At 38.2% G+C, this 26,160-nt stretch overlaps 1 protein-coding gene across 11 annotated transcripts in view; it reads right to left on the bottom strand.

Annotated features, from left to right (window-relative positions):
• Positions 1 to 26,160, bottom strand: part of TBC1D19 (TBC1 domain family member 19) — a 90,830-nt gene that overhangs the window by 22,649 nt on the left and 42,021 nt on the right. For all 11 annotated transcript variants that reach the window (XM_088131418.1, XM_088131415.1, XM_088131417.1 and 8 more), the window contains 3 exons: positions 14,303 to 14,377; positions 11,362 to 11,424; positions 2,214 to 2,298 (listed from right to left, as the gene is read on the bottom strand). In XM_088131418.1, coding sequence (XP_087987544.1) covers positions 2,214 to 2,298; positions 11,362 to 11,424; positions 14,303 to 14,377 — 223 coding nt within the window. The remainder of the gene's footprint in view (positions 1 to 2,213; positions 2,299 to 11,361; positions 11,425 to 14,302; positions 14,378 to 26,160) is intronic.

Below are 26,160 nucleotides of genomic sequence, written 5' to 3'. Positions count from 1 at the left end.
TACCCTGTTTTGAAGGAAACATACATTTGTAGATTTCTTAATTTTAAAATTATAGAAACAATGCTAAATATTACATATATGTAAAACATCTCATTGAAAAGCAACTGAAAGCAGGAAAATAAGAAATCCACACATAAGCTATGGCAGAAAGTAGGGTAAAATATTCACATTGTCCCTCAACAGAAATAATTCAGTAGGGCACTGATTATCAAGAGTTTTCATTTTAAAAAGGAATACAAGAAATCAGGCTTACTCCCAGTACCACTGTCAGCTTTTTACTTCAGTTGTAGCTTCAACAGCTGGATTACACAGAAGAGAAAAAAAGGTTGAAAAATGTTCCCTTGCAGGGCCTACAATACACATACAGTGGGGCAAAAAAGTATTTAGTCAGCCACCAATTGTGCAAGTTCTCCCACTTAAAAAGATGAGAGAGGCCTGTAATTTTCATCATAGGTATACCTCAACTATGAGAGACAAAATGGGGGGAAAAAATCCAGAAAATCACATTGTCTGATTTTTAAAGAATTTATTTGCAAATCATGGTGGAAAATAAGTATTTGGTCACCTACAAACAAGCAAGATGTCTGGCTCTCACAGACCTGTAACTATTTCCTTAAGAGGCTCCTCTGCCCTCCACTCGTTACCTGCAGTAATGGCACCTGTTTTACCTTGTTATTAGTATAAAAGACACCTGTCCACAACCTCAAACAGTCACACTCCAAACTCCACTATGGCCAAGACCAAAGAGCTGTTGAAGGACACCAGAAACAAAATTGTAGACCTGCACCAGGCTGGGAAGACTGAATCTGCAATAGGCAAGCAGCTTGGTGTGAAGAAATCAACTGTGGGAGCAACAATTAGAAAATGGAAGACATACAAGACCACTGATAATCTCCCTTGATCTGGGGCTCCATGTAAGATCTCACCCTGTGGGGTCAAAATGATCACAAGAACGGTGAGCAAAAATCCCAGAACCACATGAGGGGACCTAGTGAATGACCTGCAGAGAGCTGGGACCAAAGTAACAAAGGCTACCATCAGTAACACACTATGCTGCCAGGGACTCAAATCCTGCAGTGTCCCCCTGCTTAAGCCAGTACATGTCCGGGCCTGTCTGAAGTTTGCTAGAGAGCATCTGGATGATCCAGAAGAGGATTGGGAGAATGTCATGTGGTCAGATGAAACCAAAGTAGAACGTTTTGGTCTAAACTCAACTCGTTGTGTTTGGAGGAGAGAGAATGCTGAGTTGCATCCAAAGAACACCATACCTACTGTGAAGCATGGGGGTGGAAACATCATGCTTTGGGGCTGTTTTTCTGCAAAGGGACCAGGACAACTGCTCTGTGTAAAGGAAAGAATGAATGGGGCCATGTATCGTGAGATTTTGAGTGAACAACTCCTTCCATCAGCAAGGGCATTGAAGATGAAACGTGGCTGGGTCTTTCAGCATGACAATGATCCCAAACACACCGCCTGGGCAACGAAGGAGTGGCTTCGTAAGAAGCATTTCAAGGTCCCGGAGTGGCCTAGCCAGTCTCCAGATCTCAACCCCATGGAAAACCTTTGGAGGGAGTTGAAAGTCCGTGTTGCCCAGCAACAGCCCCAAAACATCACTGCTCTAGAGGAGATCTGCATGGAGGAATGGGCCAAAATACCAGCAACAGTGTGTGAAAACCTTGTGAAGACTTACAGAAAACGTTTGACCTCTGTCATTGCCAACAAAGGATATATAACAAAGTATTGAGATGAACTTTTGATATTGACCAAATACTTATTTTCCACCATGATTTGCAAATAAATTCTTTACAAATCAGACAATGTGATTTTCTGGATTTTTTTCCCCATTTTGTCTCTCATACTTGAGGTATACCTATGATGAAAATTACAGGCCTCTCTCATCTTTTTAAGTGGGAGAACTTGCACAATTGGTGGCTGACTAATACTTTTTTGCCCCACTGTAATCCACCATGCCAAATGTAGCACATCCATCATATTTTGCAGAGTATGTCCTGCTTTGCATTTCCTATGACTTTGCATCCCACTGCAAAGAGGTGGTAATTAAATGCATTCGGTATAATGGACCAGAAATGTCAAGGTTTGAACATTTTAAACCCCTGCTCAGGTAGAACCATCAAGTAATATTTATCAAATATTATAGCTGTCTCTTCAGCTCCTACGTATGGCTTGAGCATTTTAAATAAATGTTTCTTTACCTCGAATGTATGATTTGGGTGGGGTAGCACTATTGTACACAAAGTGTTCCAACACTGACGTGTCCCGAGAAAAACAAAGTAATACCTGCAGAAAACACAGCGTTATCAGAAAGTACTCTGTGAATAACCTCACTTTTAACTGAACATGAATATCGAAAAACATGTTTCTTGCAAAGTAGAAGTCTTACTACACTTAAGTACAAGCAAAATGTTTAGATTAGTCCCTTCAGATTGGATGATGATTTTGGATTCCTTGATAAACCATTTCAGACAATGCTTGTTCCTATTTGGACCTTTATGGAGATCTGTAATAATAACCCAGTTTCCTATTTTTCTTAAGGTAACTGTAGAAAAACTCAATCAGGCTGGATTATCTGCAAAGAGTTAACTCCTAGATAATTTTCTTGTATAAACTCAGACACACATACACACACAACTGGTCTTTTATTCTGCCGCAGAAAACATACAGGTCTATAGCAAATTTATTTCCAGGAGTGTTCCATCGCTTGAAAATAATTCTAAACAAATTAATGCAGGATGCACAGCTTATCTTCCCTTTATTTTAAACAGAATGTTTCCAATGCCATGACAATGCTTCACAGTGTATCACCTGTGGAGACAGCACCTTTCTGTCTAATATTTGTATAAACAAAGTCCCCTGAAAATTATATTTGTCAAAGAAAAGCAGAAATGTCTTGAAAATCTGCCCGTGCTTCTGATAGAGGACATAATAATTTTCTGGCAGAGATATGGTCTTACCTCCTTGAACAACTTACTACTTTGCAGATTAACATTTTTTCAGACAACAAAGTGCCTTTATCTTAAATACACACTTTAAAGTCAGCATTACTTATCAGCCCGTGATCCTATCCAAACTCTTAAAATATAGCACAGCCAGCAAAGTAATAATAAACAGGAAAAATTAAAAACTAATTTATAACAACTGAAGTCAGCAGAAAGAGGAGAGTAAAGTGCTGGACACCATGCAGAGCATGGGTTCAGAGAGGTCTTTTCCTGCCTGCCATCCAGATTGGGGGATGTGGGGGGACCATTTCCTACCACTCATAATCTAAACATATCTTCTCAGGTAGGTACCCTTCCACAACTCAATATAGTCTTGTCTTTCTAGCAGTGAACAAAATTGAATTATGACATCCCTATAAATTAGTGTGTTGGCAAGCAACCAAATCTCCTCAATGAAAACTGGGAGGGGTATTTTGCCTTCGTTTTCCATGGAATGAAAAATTGAATCTGCATGCCTACCTCATCTTTTAAGCAGTGTGGCACTCAGATGCTGATTTGTGTGGGACGCAGGCAGAAACTACAAATCAGGAAAAAGAAGGGAACAAAGTGTTTCCTTCTCAGGTCAGACACCCATAAGCATCTCTCTGATTATACTGGTTTGGTGGTCAAGCAACTGATTGGAATCAAATCACGTTTCAAGGTAGCCCATCACTGTATCCATTACACATAAACTAGTCACCAGCAATTTCATGAACTTGGCCAGGAAACTGTGCTCCTGGCCAACACACCACAAGCTGAGTTGTTCTATTCAGATTGGTGAAATGGTTTTTGGAGCTGGCAAAACCAAAGAAGCAGGCATGGCATGGATTTCAGGAAGATATCTTTAATGCTAGTCAAGGGTAAATGTAGAACCTTGGAAACTATAAGAATAAGGTCCCAGACCCAGCTATACTGAGTGAATAGCATTCTCTTTGGAATGCTTTCTTCCCACATCTCTCACATCTGGATGGAGTTGCCTCTTCTCAGATAAACCAAATACCTGGCCTTTCTCTTTCCCACAATCTCTCCCATAGATAGATTCCCTTTTATATTTTTCTAATCTAGTTATTTTTTCCCCATAATTTTTCACATTTAGCAAAAAAGTCATGGATAGCTTACGCTAGCACCACTTTCTTTCCCAAATTATAAACTATTTTTGTGGCGTATGCTTTTATCAACATATATACATACTTGAGGTAAATTAATATAGGCAAAATCACATTCCCAGATTCTAAGAACTACTGTGCACTGTTTTCTATTTTCTTCTTTACAACTTTCTATCAAAATTCCAGTGGCATGATATTTCAGAAATGCACAGGGAATGTCTTTGATAAATTTTAATATCCTTCTTAATTCCAGGTTTACTAACATGGTACCATCACATCTCAGGAGGCTTACTGGGACTCTCTTGCCAAAAGCTTTTCCTGAGTTTCATTCAACCAATATGACTAAATGCTACTCCTCTGGATATTATTCGTATTGATTCAATAACAAGCTGTACTAAATGAGAAAATGCTTTCTCTATCACAACATTTATCCTCCCCACCTCAGGATTCTGAACTGTGTTTAATTATTTACTGTAACAGAAAGGAACTGGCAGGTCAGAGCTCACCACACTCCTTGCCTTCTCCTATTTCTCTGTGTTCCCATCTTCATTCTGTTTTGTTACACAGGAACACTAATTTAAATGTGATAAATAAGATAGCCAACAAATTGGCAGTGTAGACACTTGCTATTCAGAATTCTAGCTATGTCTCAAGACCAACCTACCTACCTACCTACCTACCTTCCTTCCTCCCTCCCTCCCCTCCAACAGTGAGTGAATGTTCCATAATCAGTTAGCACGTTCAATTCTCCTTTGATTGTTTATGAGTTTTTCTCTGATAAGAATCTTTTCTTCCAAGTTCTGTATACTTGGTGGTATTTGTGGTATCTTCACTCTAATGCATGGGATCACCGATAATGGATTAATTCACTTCAGATCAAGATGCACAGGGGATATACATTCTACTAGGCAATTTTTAATGAATACAGGACACTCATGTTCCCAATAAATTAAGATAAGAACACATGGCAGATTACATCATAGTTTGCCTCATAGCTTGTCCTTTGAATCATTATCTTCTTGGTTATTAAGACATAATAGATCTAGTCTTCAGCAGCTGGGGGTTTATGAGGTTCCCATTTCATTGACAGAATCAGTAGTTAAATCCCTATTAAAAGTATCTCAGCTAGATTCCTTGTTTACAGATAAGTATCATCCGGTACCTAAAGCACTACAGTGGATGGTGGATAATAAACTCCAGATGATCTTAGATAAGACATCTAGAAAGAAAACACTTTGATGGAGATTGTTACTGGAGAAAGCTACCGATCTACACTGAAGTATAAATGTTCAATGTTCAACAGGTTCACTTTCCCCTTTGAAAAACCAAGAATTCAGCTTGGAAATTCTCATGGACTCTGTGCTCCCTATGAAAATGTGGGTGGTATCTGTTATCAGGAGTGCTTTCTATGGGAGTTTCCCCACTAACACATAAATGCACAGACATGCCTTAGCAACTCTTTTCTTCTCTGCCCTTCTTTCGTTTCCAACCCTGGGAAGAAGTTAGGTGATGCCGAAAGTATAGAATCAGCCCCCTTAAGCTCTTGCAAGCATCTCCCCCTCCCCTCTGGTCTCTGAGCACTGTCCTCTCAGGTCATTCTGCTTTGTGTCGTGGGAAAATCCATTTCCTCCAAACTGTTTGCCTATCAGTTTTCACAGATTATCCATCACTTGAAGATATGGGACAGCAACAGACCAGTGCTGAGGACTGGAGGGGGCTCCATAGTAAAATTGGAGAGAGCTAGTTATCTTTCTGCCACCATGGCACAACCTCTCTCAGTGCCCATCACATATTTCACAAATAGTAACTGACAGGTATAGGGGTTCACTCAGCTGCCTTTCTTCCATTTCACCACACAATATCCAACACACACATTAGCTATTTTAGAGCATAGAATTGTTGCACTTTTAAAAGTGTTCAGAGAGCTGATAGCCACTATGGGGTAGTGAAGAGGGAGACAGCTCTTCCGCTGCCATTTACCTATGCCTGTCAATTCTTCGAGCTACCTCACTCCATCTCCTGCCACTTCTTCTTGCAGGGTAGATGAACTTCAGGCTAAGAAAGGTGACAGTAAAGGGGCGCGGGCGGGGGGCTCTTTCATAGCTTGTGGATCTCCACTCCTATAGCATAACTGGTCTTTGGGATTGGAGATCTCTCCCCTTTACCTGTCACCTCTCTCAACCCAAGCAGCTAATCCCCAGGCTGGAAAAAGTAAAAAAGAGATTCGGAGGTGAGTTCTGACAGATAGCTAAACCAGTGGTTGTCCAAGCAGGTGGTATGCAGATATAGACCAGACTCAGTAGAATTATACACAAATGGAAACTTTCTGTCCTCTTTGTGTATATCCAAACAGCTATCGATATATCCAAATTAGTCATCATAAACAGTCCCACAGCAATTAATGTTTGACAACATAGGCTTATCACTTGGAAGCAGAATTTGCCAATTAGGTAGATAACTTTAGGATTTCTGTCTGCTATAAAGTACCTTGTATAAAATGTCTCTGTTTGACCAGACATTTTTTTCAGAAATGGTTGTAGCAGGTTTTATCTGGGGTTTGAATAAAATACAGAACAAAGAAAAGAATGTTCCACATTCAATTTTGCCTGAACCACATGGTCATTAACTCTATGATAATGAGAATTTTACTGAATCTACCCTCCAAGACTGTTGAGGGGAGAAAATTAAAGCAAGCTCACAAAAAGGTCTACTGAGAGCTATAATAGGTAAGGGAATAGAGATATTTTGCCTGTGATTTGCCTTTGAACATCACTAAGTGGTCAATGGATCTTTATACTTTGGCTTAGCTCATTGATCCATTTCCTAATTATTCCTTTGGCTTTCTCCAGCCTGGATATTAGCAAAAACTGAGGTGGCAAGCCACTAGAACACAATTTACATAGACTGTTCACCTGCTATTGAGGTCTATAATTATTCCTTACAATTAATAAAGCAGCCCCTTTGGAGCTAGACTTACCTAGATGAATAGAATTAATGTTCAAACTCGGGCCACTGTTCGGAACAGCCTTGCTTCAATCTCAGGGTTGCATCTGACACACTTCACAAGGTTAGACACCTCCTAATGGGGTTAGGAAACCAGAAGCTGGACTTTCTCACAAGGAGCAAAACTGGAACTGAGTCCCAGTTGAGCCCCATATAGAATTTGTGCAGCTGATTTTGCACTGAATTATTTAACTGCAGCTGGGGCAAAGTGTCCACTTGTCTCTGGTGAAATCTTAAGAAAGCAGCTGCGCTCCTCCTTCACCGCTCATAAGATCTGAGCCTTAAGTTTCCAGAAGTAAGGAACATCACACCAAGATATATAAGCACTTCATTAGCTCATACGTTTGATTATCAATGTGCCAATTATGAGCTTAGATACTGTTAAACAATACTGCAACTTTTGTTTTCTGGTGATTTAAGCTCCAAAGGTGGACTAGAGTGAGAAGACTGCAGTGATATCTGGATGAAGTGGAACTGACAGCAATTTGTCTGCCATCTTTGGGGCATCTTAAGTCTAGCCTTGTAGATATTCATCCAGAGTGTTTTTGTAAATATTAAACAAGAAGAGGACCAGGATGCATGCTTGTCTCACTCCATTTGAAGCTGGAATTGAATCCAAAAATTGTCTTACGCTACCACATCTAACTCTGAGACTAGTGCTTTGATACAGTTTAGGCATTAATAACACGACTGTTGATAGTGGAATTTTTGAGCTAAAAGAGTTCTGGTGATCAAACCAAAGACCACTTTTAAATCAACAATGGCTGCTGTATGCCAGTAACTGCTACCGAATCAAACAGTAATAAACTGTAGACCTGTCTTCCCAAACTCATATTTTAAAACATGCTTACGTTCCATCCAATTACAGAGCTGCCAGAATATACACCTTTCACATAATTTCATGCTCATATTCAGAAGACATGCTAGTTTTTTATCTCCTTTTTTGAAATAGGGACGATTGCAACACTCCAATCTACTAGGATATGCACTGTATTGTCAACATAGGTAAATAGAAATAGCAAAAACCAGGGCCCATCAGCTATCAAAAGACCTAATTAATTCTGCTGGGTAGAATCATTACCAGTGGCTTTCCCCTGCTTTATCTGGTTAATTAGCTGCTTTGCTTCAGCAACTGTCACTGGAGGCCAGCAATGCAAGTCATTTGGCACATCCAAGAAGGGGATATCTCTAGATCTGGTGCACTGTGTCAGGCTCAGAAGTGTGACCTCCATGCATTTAGTGGTACTAACAGGTCTATGGTACCTAGATGGCTTGCCTACAGTAATTTGTGATGAATCACCAGAACATTAAGGAGTCATTAGTTTCAGAGTCTGTATCAGTGATGCCCTGCAACTGTTGCTGCCAACCTTTTCCTCTTGCTCAAAAGCCATTTGTGTTCTTCAATTTCCATCATAGCCCTACTAGAGCTGGCTGAAGGATCTCTTTTATGACAGATGAATGCACTAATCAGGTCTTTTTTTTTTTAACTATTGCACATGCTTGGTCAAGCCATCTCTTATTCAAATCCTCCCACTGGGCCCCTTGGGATTTTTCTTTGTGAGGTATGGCTGTATGGCTCTGTAGTAAATTGTCAAATAACATCAAGTCAGGACAGCCATGCAATTTTTCAGGAGACCAGAACATAAGGAATTAGTTAAAGTTGAATTATACCAGTTATCTATTTGACTGATGTCAAAGCCTTTGGAGTCTAGCTGTCCATCAAAACGATTAATAAGTACAGCAGTGCTGTGATCGGCGGGTCTCCCACTGACTGGTGACACTGATAAGGGATGGAAGGCATTCTTCCCTGAATGGGAAATTGGGACACTGTCCTCTGGCTGCAAATGGAGGCAATGGGGATGAGCAATGGGTATGTCAATTTAGTTTTCTGCTGGCTCACAGACAGGTGGAAATCCTTCTGAGATTGAAAATGTATTTATTTTTATTTCTCTGAGACATTGGGAAGACCCCTACATCAAGCCTTGCTACAGCCTTCTTTTTCTGTTGACATCAAAATTGTAAACATGCTATATATAAGGTTCTCTTTAAGATGATTTGGAAGCTGCATTTGGTATTGAGTGCAGCTATCCCTTCCCTTGCAAGGATTACTGAGTTGCCCTGCTTTCAGGCCCTGAAGGGCAACCTACAAATAAATATACAAGGCTTTTACCTGAAGGCCCACCTACAAATAAATATACAAGGCTGCCCAGATGTTAATATTAGTCACAGAAACCCATTCTGAGCTGGCAGGCAGAAGAGAAACAGCTTTTTCTATACTGACCTCATCTCTGTAGAATGCCCTAGCATGGCACATGTGCAAAATTTCATCCTGGTGTTTTATAGCTTGGATAATGCAGCCTTCTTTTATTTAAATAAATAGATGTTCACTTTTGGTTTATGACTATTATGGCTGTAGTTTTAGCTAGATCATATTTTCAATATCACAGTTGTTTTGCAAGCTTTCTTGAAAGGCAATTAGAAAATATTTTAATGATAATTTAGAAAGCTTTACTTTTTTGCCTATACTATATTCTCAGAATATACAGAATATCCTACCAATTAAGAAAAGAAACGCTTAAGCTTGTTTGATGCAACAAAGAAAAAAAATGAGAACCTCCTTCAACAGCTTTGACTAATTGAGTTGAAAGTACCATGAAAATGAGATGCTAACCCCATGACATTTATACTGACACTATAATCAAATGTATGTTAGCAAATTTGCAAATGTAATAAGCTTTCATTAAAAAAGATTTAAGACAAGCAACACAGACAATTCTACACACACTAGACAGCTTCTTTTTAGTAGAAACAAAGGTAATAAATTATGGGTGCCATCCCAAGGGTCATGGTGGTAAACTATTATATAAGTAGATTAGGTCAATTCTTTCATGGATGCCTAAGACTGGACACAGCAAATATTGTTGGTTCCTTTAAACAGTCCTCTCTAAATGTTAATACTTGTATTTTTTTCTGATGCCCTTCCCAGAACTCCTAAGAGGATCCAAATTCCTCATTACTGTCAACTGTTCTTCCAAGGCCATGGCTACTGCCCATTAATTTCCAATGCAAACAAAAACAAGTCCTTAGTATAACAGAATTTTTCACATTCTGACCCCCCCCCCCATGTTACCCTTATAATGCCCCTCCTTCCTTTTCTATTATGTCGCATTCACAAAAATTTAGCCAGCAGCTACCTTGAGAGATGTGCCCCCACACAACTGGGCCTCTCCCAGAACCCTCCTGAATCAGTTGAAATTCACCCCTGTGGTTTCCTCTGGAATTTGGCTTTGAACTAGTTTTAGCACTGCCAACTTGTTTTTGTTTTTCCACTGACTTGAACACTCTGGAGGAGGGTTTTTTTGGGGAGGGGGGAATCTTTAAACATTTCTCCTTATTCTTCCCACCAGCCCATCATACTTCAGCATCATGTTGACACCCAAAATGACATGGTTGTCCTACCCAATAAGGGATGAATATCAATATACATAAATCAAATACCCTAAGTAAACTTTTTCCTTGCCTACTGATAAATAGCATTTTCGAAACCGATGGTATGAATTAAAATTCCACAGAAGTCCAAAGGGTATATAATGCTTGATACGCATAGATATATGCATGATATGCACACACTATTATGAACAATGGGGAAACCTTACGCTATTAAAATATGCTAAACAGTCTACATACTTACTGCAATACCCAGTAGAAATTAAGAAATAGCACAGAAATGTCTACCATCTCAAAGGGCAGCTTTTGCTGGTCTCTATTTTTGACCCAGTTGCACAGTCCTAGATCTCTATAATTCAGGGCTTACCTGGTAAAATCAATCAACCAAACTGCATAAGCTGGCACATTTTATAGGAATTTTTCAAGGGATTCAACAGCAGTTTGAAGAAAGCTGTGAACTTATCCAGTAGATATATTATCTTTAGCTTTGTTGACTCAGAGCTGTCTATGGTTAACATTAACAATCCGCAGGCATTACTGAATGATTTCTTATTAGACAATGATTAATAAATACAGTCACTTGGAGCGGTAACCCAATTCTATACAGAATTACTTGAAAGTAAGCTTCATAGAATATAATGGAATTTACTCTTGAGTAGATACACAGCAGTGCACTCTTAACCTCCTTAGAACAGCTGTGTTGCATTACAAGTTTTATCTGGCTTACAAAGTACACAGAATGAACTATACCCTACATTATATGTCCCTTCTTCCAGTGCTGAATTATTGCTATACCTGTAATTACTTACCTGATATAAATAATCCTCAAACACAAAGTAGTAGTCATCATTGCTGGCTGTCAGTTTCACATCCTGAAATCAAAAACCATAACTGTCTGAACCTGAGCAACATCTTTTCCATCTGAGCATATCCCACAGTGTACAAAGTATAACAAGATACATTACCACTGTAATGCTACAGCATTAATGACTGCTCTTTTCATATATCAAACTCAATCTCTTGTCAACTTCTAATTTTCAAACACAATGAAAAATTCTATTAGTATAATTGTTCTATAATGAAAGAAACCTGGGCACAGATATACTCACGCTTGATTTGATTATATCACTTCTAATTAGTTTTTATCACTGCAAGTTTTGCCTTATATCACCTTCTTTCTGTTTTTAGTGGGAGTGGAACAATTATCTTAGCAATAACAACACTGAAATTGTATTGCCCACCTATCGCAGACTCAGGATAGCTTCCAAATTTCTACTCCAGAAAAATCAGTTGCAGGCACAAATTATGATTACTGTAGCAAGAGTTCTGCTATATTCACAGAATGCTGAGGGAATTTTGAATACTTATTACCTGTTGTGCTTGAACTTTCCTAACCCCAAAAATTTACTGGGCAAGCACAAGCTTCTAAGCTTTTTGGACCTCGGCCACACAACATAAACAAAAGCTACTTTCTGCTTATCCACAGCTAAGTCATATTTAGTTGAATCCAAAAATAGATCTTGCATAGTCAAGCCGATGGCCATTCTCTGCCATCCAAAGAAAAGAGCCTGATAGCTAAGAAGCCACTAAGGATGCAGTTCCATATTGTAGAGGAACACAGAAGTAGAATTGATGAAGAAATTCATTAGCATAACTGTTAAGAGATAATAAGAGAACGTAAACGACAACATAGTCCTGGGAAAGGAGGAAGCATGAGAAAGAGGCTCAAAATAATATTGCCTTAATTCTGTATGGTGTAAGAGGGGCAGAAAGAAACTCTGGCAAGATTCTGTTACTATACACTATAACAATAAAGTAGCTCTTGTGGTGTCTGTTTTCGGACCTGGCATGCCTTGAAGGGCTGATACGTCCTTCCTATCATACCAATACATGGAGAATTCATAAAAGAATTTCAAGAAAACAAAAAATGGACCATTGAACAAATCAACCTAGACTCTCACTTGAGGCACAAATGCCTAGGCTCAAATTATCCTACTGCAGACACATTATGTGAAGACCCAGCTCTCTGGAGAAGGCTCTAATGCTGGGAAAGGTAGAAGGAAAGAGAAGAAAAGGATGATCAGCAGTAAGGTAGTTGGACTGAGTTACAATGCCGATGGATGCACTATTGGAAGACCTGAAAGACTAGGTTAGGGACAGATCATCATGGAGAAAATCTATCTATGCAGTTGACAATGACTTGACGGCTCATAATCAGACTACAAAATAACAGGGGCATGTAATAAGAATGACTTATCTAAATGTACAAATCTTTAGTTCATTTAAGCTACTAGGAAAAGCACACTGAGCATACACTAATACAGAATACAGAATCCATACATTAATACAGAATCTCCATGAGGATGTATCACCACAGTTAGAGACGGATTCAGACCATGTGCAGTCTATCCGAACATAACATTCAACAAGATGCTATAGGGCCAAAAATAGTCTCCTGCAACTAAAAGGAGAGTTGAGACTCATTCTTCTACAACACTCATCAAAATCAAATAAATTGATAAGTTACCCAGACTCAGCTGGGGTTGGGCAGTGTAAAAATCAATCAAACAAACAAACAAACAAGGCAACCATAGACTGCAAACAACAAATTTAGAATGTGCACAAGAATGCACTTTTTGGAATGCCTTGGTATAGCTATACTTGTTCTCTTATAGGAGGCTGACAGAGATCTGGATCAGGATTTTTGCAAAGGGATTGCAGTGGGTTTCTATCAGGCAGTATGTTGGGTATGGTGACACCATAGAGAGTACTACTGATCTGGTATGAGGACTGGGTCCTTCTCTGCCCAGAAGGACAAGAGAAGAACAAAAAGACATCCTGTGAGCCACCTAGAGTTGTGTTTTACAAGATGGACAGCCATATAATAAACAAGCAAACAAAAAAATAAATATTTTTTCATGCCTAAACTGTCCTTACAGAGGACCATCTCAGCTCCATGATCAGTTTTATTCTCCTTTTTGCACTATTTCCACTCTATAAACGCTTTTAGAGAATAAGGAAGCATTAACACATTTACATTATTTGCCAGTTTCAAAATATTAATCTGGAGTCCCCAAAAAGTAAAAAAGCATAACAGCCTAAACAATCCAATGTATTCCACAAACTAAGTCACCTTATTATTGATCCCCAGTTCCAGAACATTGATGACTATGTCTTAAAAAGTCCCAGTGCAAAACATTGTGGGATCCAACTACTGACATTCTTCAAATGTCCATTTATTCCTGCTTTTTACTATTTAACTAGTTAGCAGTCCAAAATAAGAGTTTAAAAAAAAAATTATTTAGGAAATGTAATGGATTCTGATCAAATTTTTGAAAGCCCAAGATTATAATTGGCCAGACTGAGATATTTCACATTCCAAAGGAATCTAAACAGATGGAGAATGAGATTTCCTTTTGCATGAGTCATGTTGATTCTGGTTCATCTGTTAGTACTGCTACATTAAAACCACATTCAAAAGGTATATCATGGTGATTGTAGCAGAACCACAGAGAATTCCACTCTTTCCTATTACCCAGAAATTCAAGGCCCTTGGGTTGGTGTGTTACCTGCTATTTTGCAGGCAGAAGACAATTACTAAAGTAAACCATTATAAAAGGACCGCTAATTAAGCACAGGGCTTAATTTCAGAACAAACACTCCTGACATTCCTTTTCCGTATATAAAACTTAAAGGCTGAGTACTGCATTAATTACTGACAACAGAAATATGCAAATCAAAATTACTCACTTTATAAATCAGACTGTCCACCAAAAGATCATGCTGGATCACATTAGACTTCAGTTGTTCATAGTACAAGATATCCTGGAATGAAGCAATAATAATTATCATTATAATAATAGTAATCAACAAATGATACTGAAAACTACACAATTTAAAAATCAGCTAGTTTTGCTTAGCTCAATGTTGTGAATTTGTCTTGATAAAAAAGTTTTATATTTACCTTTGCTGTGACTTAATTTTATTTATTGCCTGCTTGATTTGGTTTTTTGTCTGTAATAGTGATGTCAGTGTTTTTAAATATTATTGTTCTAAAATTCTTATATAATCAACTCTGCTTTTCTGGAGTGGAAAGACAGGACTGACTTTCTTAAATGAATAAATGAGTTCCAAAAATATAAAATGAAACTAGGCAAACGTTCATCCAGGATATCTGAACACAATCTCAAAAACATGGTTAGATATTATTAAAACAAATTAAATACATTTTAAACATAACCAAACAAGGAACAATAAACACTTTAAAACAAGGAAATGTAAGATTCATTTCCATAAGCATTCACACTCTACCATTCACACAGAAACTGTTCTCAAAAGTGGTCTTGAAAGGTAGTTAATGGATCTTTGGAGGATATGATTTTTTAAAATTTTATTTTATTTTAGATTTTAGAAAGAATGCAAACCTGCTAGTTCATCTGGATCAGTAGACAATTTAGGTACTATTGATTATAATATGCATTTGGCTTCTCTTGCTCAGAGTGCTGATCTTTTCTGCAAAGAGAGAGATCAAGCTCAAAAGGAAATGCTGGGAGAGGTATTCTGGGACTGCCTTTAAAGATACGGAAACCGCAAATGGCACAGAATGCATTTTTTCCCATAACAGCCATTGAAAGTAACTTGTGTCTATATTTCAGCAGTTGTTTATTTTCAAGACCAAATTAAAGGTAGCCTATAAAGCCTGGATGGATCCAAAACAATATACCCCTTTTTTTAGGCCAAGGATAACAATATCATTAAGATTCTGGGACAATTGCTGAGACTTCAGCTACAAAGGATTTTGGATGGAACTGATTGTTTGGATCCCTTTCAGTATTTAGTATTCAGACTCAGCTGTGGGACTGAAACAGCACTGATCACTCTTGGTGGGTGATCTCCATCAGGACTTGGATAGTGGGACTGCAGCTCCACTGGCTCTAGAGGGGTTACATTTTCCCCCAAAGAGCAGATTTGCAATTTGGGGGTGCTTCTTGAGTCTCAGTTCCACCTAGATCAGCAAACTGAAGCCGTGGTCTTCATTTTTGCTCAGCTTTGGCAGTTGCAGCCAAATTTGGAGTGGGAGGGTGTGGGACCAGTCACTCATGCCCTCATTACTTTCGGGTCAGATAAACGAAATACATTCTATCTGGGCTGGCCTGGAAACTGCAATTCAAGCCAATTCGGAAATCTAACACCTATTATGAAAACACTTCATTGGCTTTGAATACATTTCCAGTACAATTCAAGGTGCTGGGTTTAACCTGTAACTCCCAGCAGGGTAAGGGCCACAGATATCTATAAGACCATCTCCTCAAGCTGACTCTGGCCATCCTGTCCATCTTTCTTGAGGGGGACAATTTGGGTTTTCTTCATATAGAAGGTGAAGAATGTGGGCTCCAAAAGAGACTAACATCAATGCTTCAATCAGCAACTGGCTATTTTAAATTCTACTTTTTAAAACATGTTGTTTTTTCATTATAAAACGTGTTATTTTAATTACTGAATTTGTAAATTGCCTAGAGATATGCAACTGTGGCAGTACTATAAAGATTGGAAATAAATAAATACTATTAGTGGAAACAATAGTGGTATCAGTAGTGCTACTATCAGCAGTATTACTCTCAACAGTAGTATTAGTAACAATAAGAGTACTGGTAGCAGCAGGAGTAAGATTCTCAGAAGTAACAGTAAGACAATTATTGCTTCCTGTATTCAATTTACATTAACCTACTCAGAAGACATTCAAGGTAACTAACAATAAAAATACCCCCCCTAAAAAAACCCCACATGGCACCAGGACTAAAAGCAAAATTGATTAAATTTAAACTAAAAGTCAATTAACGGTATAACAATTAAATATTATCCTTAGTTTTCTGTTTTTAGCAACTTCAGGGATGGACCCTGAAGTCTGCACCAAAATCTTCTGGAGGCCAAAAGAACAACAAAGGGCAGTCACTGCCCAGACTATCCTATTGTATGCAATCACAGTCACAATAATTATGTCCTAGCTGCAACAGAATATTTAGAGCTAAAGTCATCATCTGTTACACACTGTTCTAAGTTCTACTGAAGGTTTCCAATTCAAATCCTTAAGAACCCTGATGCAAATTCCCCAATTCTATTCTCTACCAGACTGAAAAATTGTCTAAGTTATGTAGAGACTCAGATATGGCTTTGCGGCCTGAAATTTTGGCTCAAATTAGTAGCTATTGGCAAGTCTTTGGCTTCCTTAGCCTTAAAGGATGATTTTAAGGGAAGGAGATACTGATCTAAACTTAAAATTTTATGATTTTATGATTGGCTCAAGAAAGCTTGCTTGAAGCAGGAGCAATGGGTTCCTAAAAATGATATTCACTATCTATAATTCGCCACTCTAAACATGGTGGATCAGTTTAGAAGACCCTTTTCCCATGCCAAGTATTCTTTGTCTGACTCCCAAAATGCCCTTATACTTGCTTCATCTAAACTTTTGCCATCTTCACTCCTGGAAGGAAGGTTTAACAACACTGAATTTGTCCCATTTGTTGGAAGAAACAGAATAAGCAATCAAAATTTTAAAAATGAAGGCCACAGACAACCTTGGAGTCTTAGGTCCCATAACTGTTCTAAAGTTTCATGTTGCTGCTCTGAATACTCTGTTTACACATAACAATGATGGAGTGGAATGGAGGAAGTTAACAGGCAGTGTACAAACCATGGCTTTGGCTATGCTTTGCATGTGCCTATGTGGGTGCATGTGTTGGCACTGTACACATGCAGATTAACTGATCTGAAGCAAATAAATGGAAGTTAATTTTAAAATTGATTAGACAGTTGAGAAAGGGTATGGGGTATACATTATTTTAAAATTGTGTGTGTGGATAACTGCCTGCAGTTTTCTTAGCAATGTTTTTGGAAGTGGTTTGTCACTGCCTCCTTTCTAGGGCTGAGAGAGAATGAATGGCCCAAAGTCACCCAGCTGGCTTCATTCATATGAAAGGGCTCACATAAACATAAATGAACCAATGAATAATTCGATAAGCATTTTGAGCAATAGAATGGTGTTATTTTTCAAGATAACATACAGGAAAAAAAGAATTCTACAGGCCACTATCAAGTATACTGGAAGGTAACTGTTAATAATGTTTCATTATTAATAACATCAACGACCTTCTGAACAAGTTGTGCCGAACTATAACCCATTCTTCCCAAAAAATTTCAAGGCAGTTAGGAGCAGGTGCTTGCCAAGCAAATCCTAGAAATGATAGGATAACTACATGGCGCTATAAACACAGCTCACATGGATCCTTTCAAAACGACAGAAGCCACAGTTTGAAGTACAAAATTAATTATTTGGTATTCAAATGTCAGGAGAGCTAATATATTTTTGTACATGGTCACGGCATGCAATTCAGCATAAAGAGAGAAAGCAAGAAAGATAAGAGCTACATGATTCTCCTTTTAAGATAGCACAAGAAAATATACACATTTAGTACTGTGTTTATTATACTTAGGTTTTTTCCCATAAACACAATTTGATCTATTTTAGGATTTTAACTGTAATGTTAGGCAATGTATATTATTTATCAGATGGCAGAATATGCAATACGTTCAACTATGCAAGGATAACATCACTGCTACTTGCGATAAAACAAAAAATGAACCAGACATATTCAGAATATGTAAATAACTCTCTTGTCAAGTATGAAAGGCCCGCTTACAATCACAGAAGAAATTTGGAGACAAGTTATGCTAAGAGCTAGAATCCTGTTTTTCAAATTAATTTTACATACATTTGAAAGTGAGATTTTATTTACTTAATAAACTGCACAGCTACACAACCTTATTCAATCTTTTCTTTGCTGTAGACAAACTCAAGTACCAAGATTTCATGTTGGCGGATTAAGACAATGGATATTGCAATACCAACTTAAGGTATAACAGAAAAGAAGCAAAACCTAAATATTAATTTGACCGCATGGAGAAAGGAGAAAGACGTTTTTAAAATACATTCTCTTTCATAACCGGGGACCAATTTTATGCTAATTCTGCTTCAGATACATTTTCAAAAATGTCTGAGATTTTTCTCCTGCAGCACAGCATCTTGATCTAAGAATATCACATGAATCAGGTGGACCTTGGATTGTACAGCATCTTGATTTAATAAGCCAAGATGTGCATAAGCCTTTTACCTGCAAGCTCCATCTTCTAACTGATCCTTCTCATGCTCCACTTCTTCATTAAAAAATTCAGTTATATCAGCATGAAGCAGTTTCTTTTTTTCTTATTTATGGATGGACGGATTGATCACTATATTGGTTCTTCCATCATATAACTGAACCAGTTAGGTTTACAGCCATGATTATACAAATTGGCAGTCTCCATTATGTTTTCCCCTGTCAACAGAGAGAATTTTGAAATCTTTTGTTTAAAATATGAATAACTTTAGTGGAGTAGCAGATTCCTCACTTATCTGTCCATAGTTTACTGCTCAACAGAATGAATAGAGCACACAGTTTAATCATTGCATTCTCTTCTTGTTTCCAAGGGTTTAAGTATTTAAGGAAGAACCAAGTAGTCTGAATACATGTAACATATGAAGTGTTTTTAAATTGTAAATATATTAAACTACCTTAGGTGTAGTGAAATCATTTGTCTACTTAATCAACTTCTCTCAGAAAAGTCTTTACAAGACGTACCAAAGATTTAACTTTGGAAATTGATTTTAAAAGATACAATCTACTGTGGAGAATGCTTCCACCATTCTTCAATAGTAATTATTTTGTTTTTATTTTCCCATAAAGAACTACTTGCTTTTTCTCCTGTTTTTGTATTTGTATATTTGATTTATTGATACTTCACATTGCATTTTTTAAATGGGCTGTCCCTCTATTTAAAAGATTGTGCAAATCCTTCAAACAAGGCATTTAACACACAGGAGAACATGCAAAGCTCCTCCTTTTGAATTATTAAAGCAGTCACATCTTTTTCCAGGCTCCTGTAGTTGCTAAGGAAGCGCCTCCTGGCTATCTTTACATCCACATCTGCTTCTTTTTTCCTAATGAAATGGCTGGGCATGTACATATGGAGGGAGACAATGGGAGGAGTTACCAAAGCAATCATACAACTGGAAAAAGACATAGCTGCCTTCATGACTCAGAGAGATGCATTTACCCTCCCATGCATTGGGAAGCATCTTCTCTAAAGAATTTGTACAGTCCTATCATTTAACTAAATGGTTAAACTAACTAGCAAGCACAAAATCATGCAACCATCTTTCTGTGTGGCTTAATATAAAAGAGGTGACTACAACAAATATTTGATGAAAAGTTAAATCTTGTATTCTAACACTCAAATCTTCTTACATAATGTTTTCTCTTGAAGCAAAGGAGTTTCATAACAACTTCAAGGTCACTTTCTGTATAGCAGCATGTGGCAACAGAGGACAAAATGGATTAGTTTTTAAATTTAAATATTTATTATCTGTTTATCCCTTGAAGGATGCTTCTATTATTAATCTGAAGCTGAAGAAGCAAAGCAGTCATGATGGTAAATAAATTACAGTATAGAATAATAACATAAAGATTTCATAGTGACTAGTCAATCTCATCAGATTTCCAGAAACAATTTTTAAATTGTTCATTTCCATGACAAATAGTTTGCTATACAGTGTTTGTTTTCAATCATTTAAAATGTTCCAGGAAATTGTATTATACCAAATCTTCTAAAATGAATTTATATTTCCTTTGCTTGAATTCTATTTTGCCCTGTAATTCCAAAAAATACTGGAGACATCATTTATTTTATTTATTAATCCAATTTATATGGCCACCTATCTCTCCAAGAAACTCTGGCAAGCAAAATAAAAAGACAATTTCATTAAAATAAAGTAACAACTAAAACTGTGTTGAGGCTCAACAAAAACACAAAAACACTAGACCATGCTACAGCTCCCACACTAACATCCCAACAGTGTTGGAGACGGAGAGCACACTTGGGTGGTGGCACAACGTGTTGTAGAAGTGCCGGAGCCTGATCAGAGCCCGTCTGTCTTGGTAGGGAGGGGAGGGCATTGCGGTAGTGATGGGTGTGGAAAAATACGGCGGGAGACAGGGTGGACCACTCTCAGGGAAGGCTGCCTCGGTGTTTAAAACTGGTACCATGTTTTAAACCTGGTTTCTGGAGCTTCAGTGGCTCTAGACTCTGGCTGCTGCTGCTTAATGCTACCTCAACCTGCAGTAAAGCTCACCTCATCCATGATTTGATTGTGGATGAGAAGGCTGACTTGCCTGCATCCCTGAAACCTGGCTGTGCACTGGGGGGTGGGGTTCCCATCTCTGAAATGTGCCATCCCAGGTTTTGGGTGTGGCACCCGCCATGACTTCAAGGAAGGGGTGGGAGAGTGATTGTTGTTATTTGTGAGTCTTTGGTAGCCTCTGGGGGATTTTTGAGGAAGGTTGTTGAGAGGGTGGTTGGCATGGATGAAGCGAACTATCCAGTCTCTTTTCAGTTTGGGTTCAGGCCAGGGTACAGTACTCAGATGGCATAGGTCACACTTGCAGATGGTTGGGACAGGGGTGGTACAACTATCCTGGCTCTCCTGGATCTCTCAATGGCTTTTGATACTATCAACTATGGTATCCTTCTGGACTGACTTCAGGGGTTGGGAGTGGGAGGTACTGTTTTGCAGTGGTTCTTCTTCTTTCTCCATGGCTGGTTCTAGTCTGTGTGTGTACAGGGGTGGGGGGAGAGATAGAGCCCTAGGCCCCTGCACTGTGGGGTGCCTCAGGGCTCAGGTCACTCTCTTCTTTAGCATCTACATAAAACTGTTGGGCAAGGTCATTTGAGAGCAGAAGGTGTAGTATTATCAGTACAGTGATGATACCCAGTTATACATCTCCACTCCTGGCTGGGCAGGTGATGCTGCTGTGGTGCTGAACAACTGTCTGGAGGCTGTGAGGGCCTGGATGGGAAGGAAGCAACGTTGACTCAACCCTGGCAAGACAGAGCGGCTTTGGGTTTTGGTCCCCTGGGTCTGGTTATATGTTATCCTTGACTCTGGATGGGGTTGCACTTCCCCAGATTGAGCTGATGTGCAATTTGGGGATCCTCCTACACTCATGGCTCTCCTTGAAGAGCAGGTGGCAGCCATGGCCAGGGGCCTTTGCCCAAATTTGTCTTGTGTTCCAATTGCGCCCTTTCCTAGACTGGGAGATCCTGTTCACATTCATTCATGCCTTGTTCACTTCCCGTATGGACTACTGAAACGTGCACTATATGGGCTGTCCTTGAAAAACACCCAGAAGCAACAGCTGGTCCAGAATGCAGCATTACTCCCCTGTTGTGCAAGTTGAACTGGCTCCCAGTTTCTATCCAGGTGCAATTCAAGTACTGGTTATCAGCTTTAAAGCCCTACATGACACAAGACCAGGTTATTTGTGGGACCACCTTTCCTTGAGAGTACCTGCCCGTCCTACCAGTTCGGATAAGGTAGGCACACACCAGGTCCCTTCCCTGAAATGGTGCTATCCAGTAGGACTTTGGAAGCATGCCTTTTCCATAGCTGCCCCTACCTCGTGGAACACCCTCCCGCCAGCAATCCAGCAAGCCCCCACTCCTTTAGCCTTATGGAAGGCCACCAAGACCTGGGATGGGAGCCTATGGATGTTTGTTGGGGCATCCCCAGAGGACGACTGAGGCACCTGTTTTTTGGTGTGTTTTTTTTAGTGCTCGGTTTTAGTTTTTTATGGCTTTAATGTAGTTTTATTATTGTGGTGAGCTACCCCAAGTTGTGCTCTAAGATGGGTGGCCATACAAAACTTTTACATAAAATATATAAAATGAAACTCTATCCCTGGGCGACAAGACTGGGAAAAAATAAATTTTAAAAATCAATTTAATTTATTCCCTCTATTTAAACAATGCTGCAAAATGTTATGCATATTAATACTTTAGAAATTAAATTAAGAACTGAAGTGATGTGTACATTTTATGTAAAGATGGAGGCAAAATCCACTTAACTGATAAAAGCTCTAAAAGGCAGTAGCTAAATTCAGCCCACAATAGTTTTAAATTCTGGAAGCTTTAAGAGAAAATGGTTACTATACAATTAGCAATTTTTCCCAGTAATTCTGAAGAAACTGAGGGAGGAAAGACTAAATGATATTAAAGAAAGTTCTCTAATGATATATTACTTTAACTTTACTTCCTTACTTTAACACTTCAACTAATGTTATTTCTGAAGTTAGTAATCCTTTCCCGGGCTGGTACCACATGGCCAATCTGATTGCCTTTTTAATGAAAGAGAGGACTGTAGAATAGTATTAGTAGCACTGGAATTTAGAGGATCAGAGATGAGAACCTGGAGTCTATTCCCTTCTCAAAGCAATCCCCTAAGTTGCTGACTAAGGGACTGTTTAAACAACTTAAACAGAAAACCATCAGAGACGAAAGAATAGGAAATGGAATGCTACAGAAATTACAAACTTCTCCCATTTTTCTGGTGATCATCTCCAAAAGGAGGGTTAGAATGTCCTCATACTTACTCCCCATGTTTGTGTATCCATTCATTCAGGGTTACAGTTCAAAAGGGAAAGCTGCTATATTTACATTTGTATTTATGCAACTTTTTTTCCAGGACTGAGCACCTGGAGGGCTTGCCTGCCTTGGCCCAGATTTGATCTGGGTTTAAGGAGCCAAGCTCAGACATCCAGGCTTCCCAGACACAGTATCCAGATTGGTTTGTCTCTGATAACACACTATATCATGCACTAGTGCTGTCCCATGGTAAAACACTAGATCAAATGGAATTGGAAGCTATCCCGGATTAACCTTGGGAATTTAAGTAACTGTATAAAAGAAAAAGAGGGGGGGGAAAGGGAATGTGTATGAGCAAAATACTCGTACATTTCTCAGCTCAATCCATCAAGAAATTAATAGGTCTCAATTGAGTCATTCTCAGTCACATGAAAAATAAGCTTTTATCAAAAATCAGCTAGTAGGAGGTGAAGCTTTTTTTTTGTACTACTTTATCAATAATATAAAAAACAAAAGAAGTTCAGAACCTTAAAAAGTTGTACTAAGATTAACAATAAGTTGGATCCACACTTTCATTTTACATTCATATAATCTCTTTAACGTAGTCCTCCTCACTGTTCCAGAGAGTCCCCTAACCCTTTCAAAATAGATTGCCAAGGATCATGGCCATCTCTAGAATATTCTCTTCTTCCATTGCTGGACCAAAATCCTGCCCCAGAATAAAATTCACCCATCTGTGGGAGAGTAACAATGGATCCAACTCATTATTTGCAATACAATTAAAATTCAATCTGCAAAAGCCAACAATTTCCTGATTACACATTCTGTTCTGTCACTTACGTACTTTATTTTTAAAATTAGTTGTAATTACTTCTTAAAGTTTCCGAAAGATAAACCATAACTACTCTCAGAAATTGATTTAAACCAGTTCCTTAATTAAGAACAAGGCCTTGGAGCAGAATGGAATGACAGTAAAGCTCCTAGTAAATTAATGCTCCTAATGATTCTATAGATTTTAAAACCTGCTCTTAAATACACTCAATATTGAAGTGTACAAACAGGAACATAGTTTATTAATACATTATGTGTTTCCTATTTCATAACACAGATTGCTTGTTTTTTTCCCTTTTGACCATCCTTTCCAAGTTATACACTCATGACCATCCATGCAAAATACAAATACATTTTTAAAAAAGAGAATTCTCAATACTTAAAAGTACAAAATAGTACAATAACTATATAAGCTGAAGAATTCTCCTTATTCTTACTCTTCTTATTCATTTAGAGCCAAGAACATAATAAACATCTAATGCATACTTTGGGGTATTTTTTATCAGATTAAAATTTGCAGTATCAACAAACAATTGTGCAAGTATAAAACTTCCTGAAATGTTGTAATTTTTTCAAAATATGTATAATACGTCTAGTCCATTCAGTGTTCTGCTGTTAATTCTGGTAGCCAACATATTGTGACATATTGTGACATAGATATGCTATAAGTGAAGAAAAACATTAACAGATTTCCATATAGAACAACAGAACTTCAAAGGCACTCTCAAGATGTTTTTTGAATCAATATTTTTAAAACAACTGTAATTCAAATAAAATTAACATTTTATTTATCTTTGAGCTGTACGCATGGAGGCAACCTACTCTCATATTAACAACAGGTTAGCTGCTGTATCCCAGATATGAAAAACAGAATTGGAACAAATCAGAAATAAAATAAAGGCACATGAATATTCATATTGCTCCAAAAAAAGCATTTGATCAACAAGAAAACCAGTTTTTCCTAAATTCAATTTAGAAGCTCAAAAAGCCTTATGTTTGTAAATATAGAGAAGATAGTGAAAATGGCATGGATCAATAAAGAAAATGAAGCTCAGATCAACAGCACTAGATATGGCTTTGGATGACGTGCAAGGCAAGCCACAGTGGTCTGTAAACAGACTTTGGGATGTGAATTCTACCTGAAAACAGCTGCCATAGATAATTAAATAAATCATGTTAAAACAAGTCATGGCTTCACATCATCTGTGTGAACCTAATCCCTGTAATGGCCAGCAAACATGTGAAATGGTGGCACCAACACTGCATGCTAAAGTCTAATTGCCCCTGGTCAAGTCTGTATGTTTCAACGAATCCCTAAGCAAAGAGAAGCACATGGCACAAAGTTAAGCACATTTTTCGGCCAATGTGAATGCATATTTATGTTAACAGATTCAAAGTAAGAAACAGTGAATATGGCAGGTAGCTAAAGTTTGGATGCTCTTTCAGTCAATACCTACTTTGGCACAAATAACAGCTCTGAAACATTTCCTGTGACCAGCTAAGAAACTGGTTAGTTTTGTTTTGGGAATATTTTCCCCACCATTCCTTGCAGAAGACTTCTACTTCAGAAATATTATTGTCTACTTGTACACACTGCATGTCTAATATTTCTCCACAGATGCCCAACTGCATTCATAACTAGGGTCTATGAGACCATTCCAAAATCTTTTTTTTTTTAAATGAGTAATCACAATTGATTTGGAGGTATCTTTAGATTATTCAATATTATTTCCTGTTCAACAGCTTCAGCAACAGTAGGACAAATGTTTCTAGGACACACTGATATTTATTTGAATGTATACTACCTTCTACTCACTAAATACTTCTTGGGCCACTGGCTGCCACACAACCCAAAATAATCTTGAAGCCACTCCCATGCTTAATAATGTGTTCTTTTTCACATGCTTCACCCCTTTCTTTCCCTTCCAAATGTATCTTGAGCAGTTATGGCCAAACAGTTCAATTTTTGTTTTATCAATCCAACGCATTTTGTCCCAAAATGTTTCAGGCTACCAAGATTTTCATTCTGTACTTTAGATGATGACTTCTGTCATAAGACCAGAGAACAGGATTCCTTATGGAAACTCTCCCATGCAGATCAGTGTCATAACTGATGCATCACATCACATCAGTTCCCATGCAGATCAGTGTCAACTACTCTATTTTCACTTAAGCTCTGCAGCATTTGCATCAATCTGTGGGCTGTGTTTTGCAATTGTGAACAGTTTGAGGGCAGTTCTAGCAGAGATTTTTCTTGAACTTCA

This window comes from Python bivittatus, unplaced genomic scaffold (assembly GCF_059951505.1).
Source record: "Python bivittatus isolate LINGU-HERP-01145 unplaced genomic scaffold, Pbiv_v1 ctg000960_np1212, whole genome shotgun sequence".
Classification (NCBI taxonomy): Eukaryota; Metazoa; Chordata; class Lepidosauria; order Squamata; family Pythonidae; genus Python; species Python bivittatus.
Note: the sequence above shows the minus strand (reverse complement) of the source record. Positions and strands in the feature narration are given on the sequence as shown.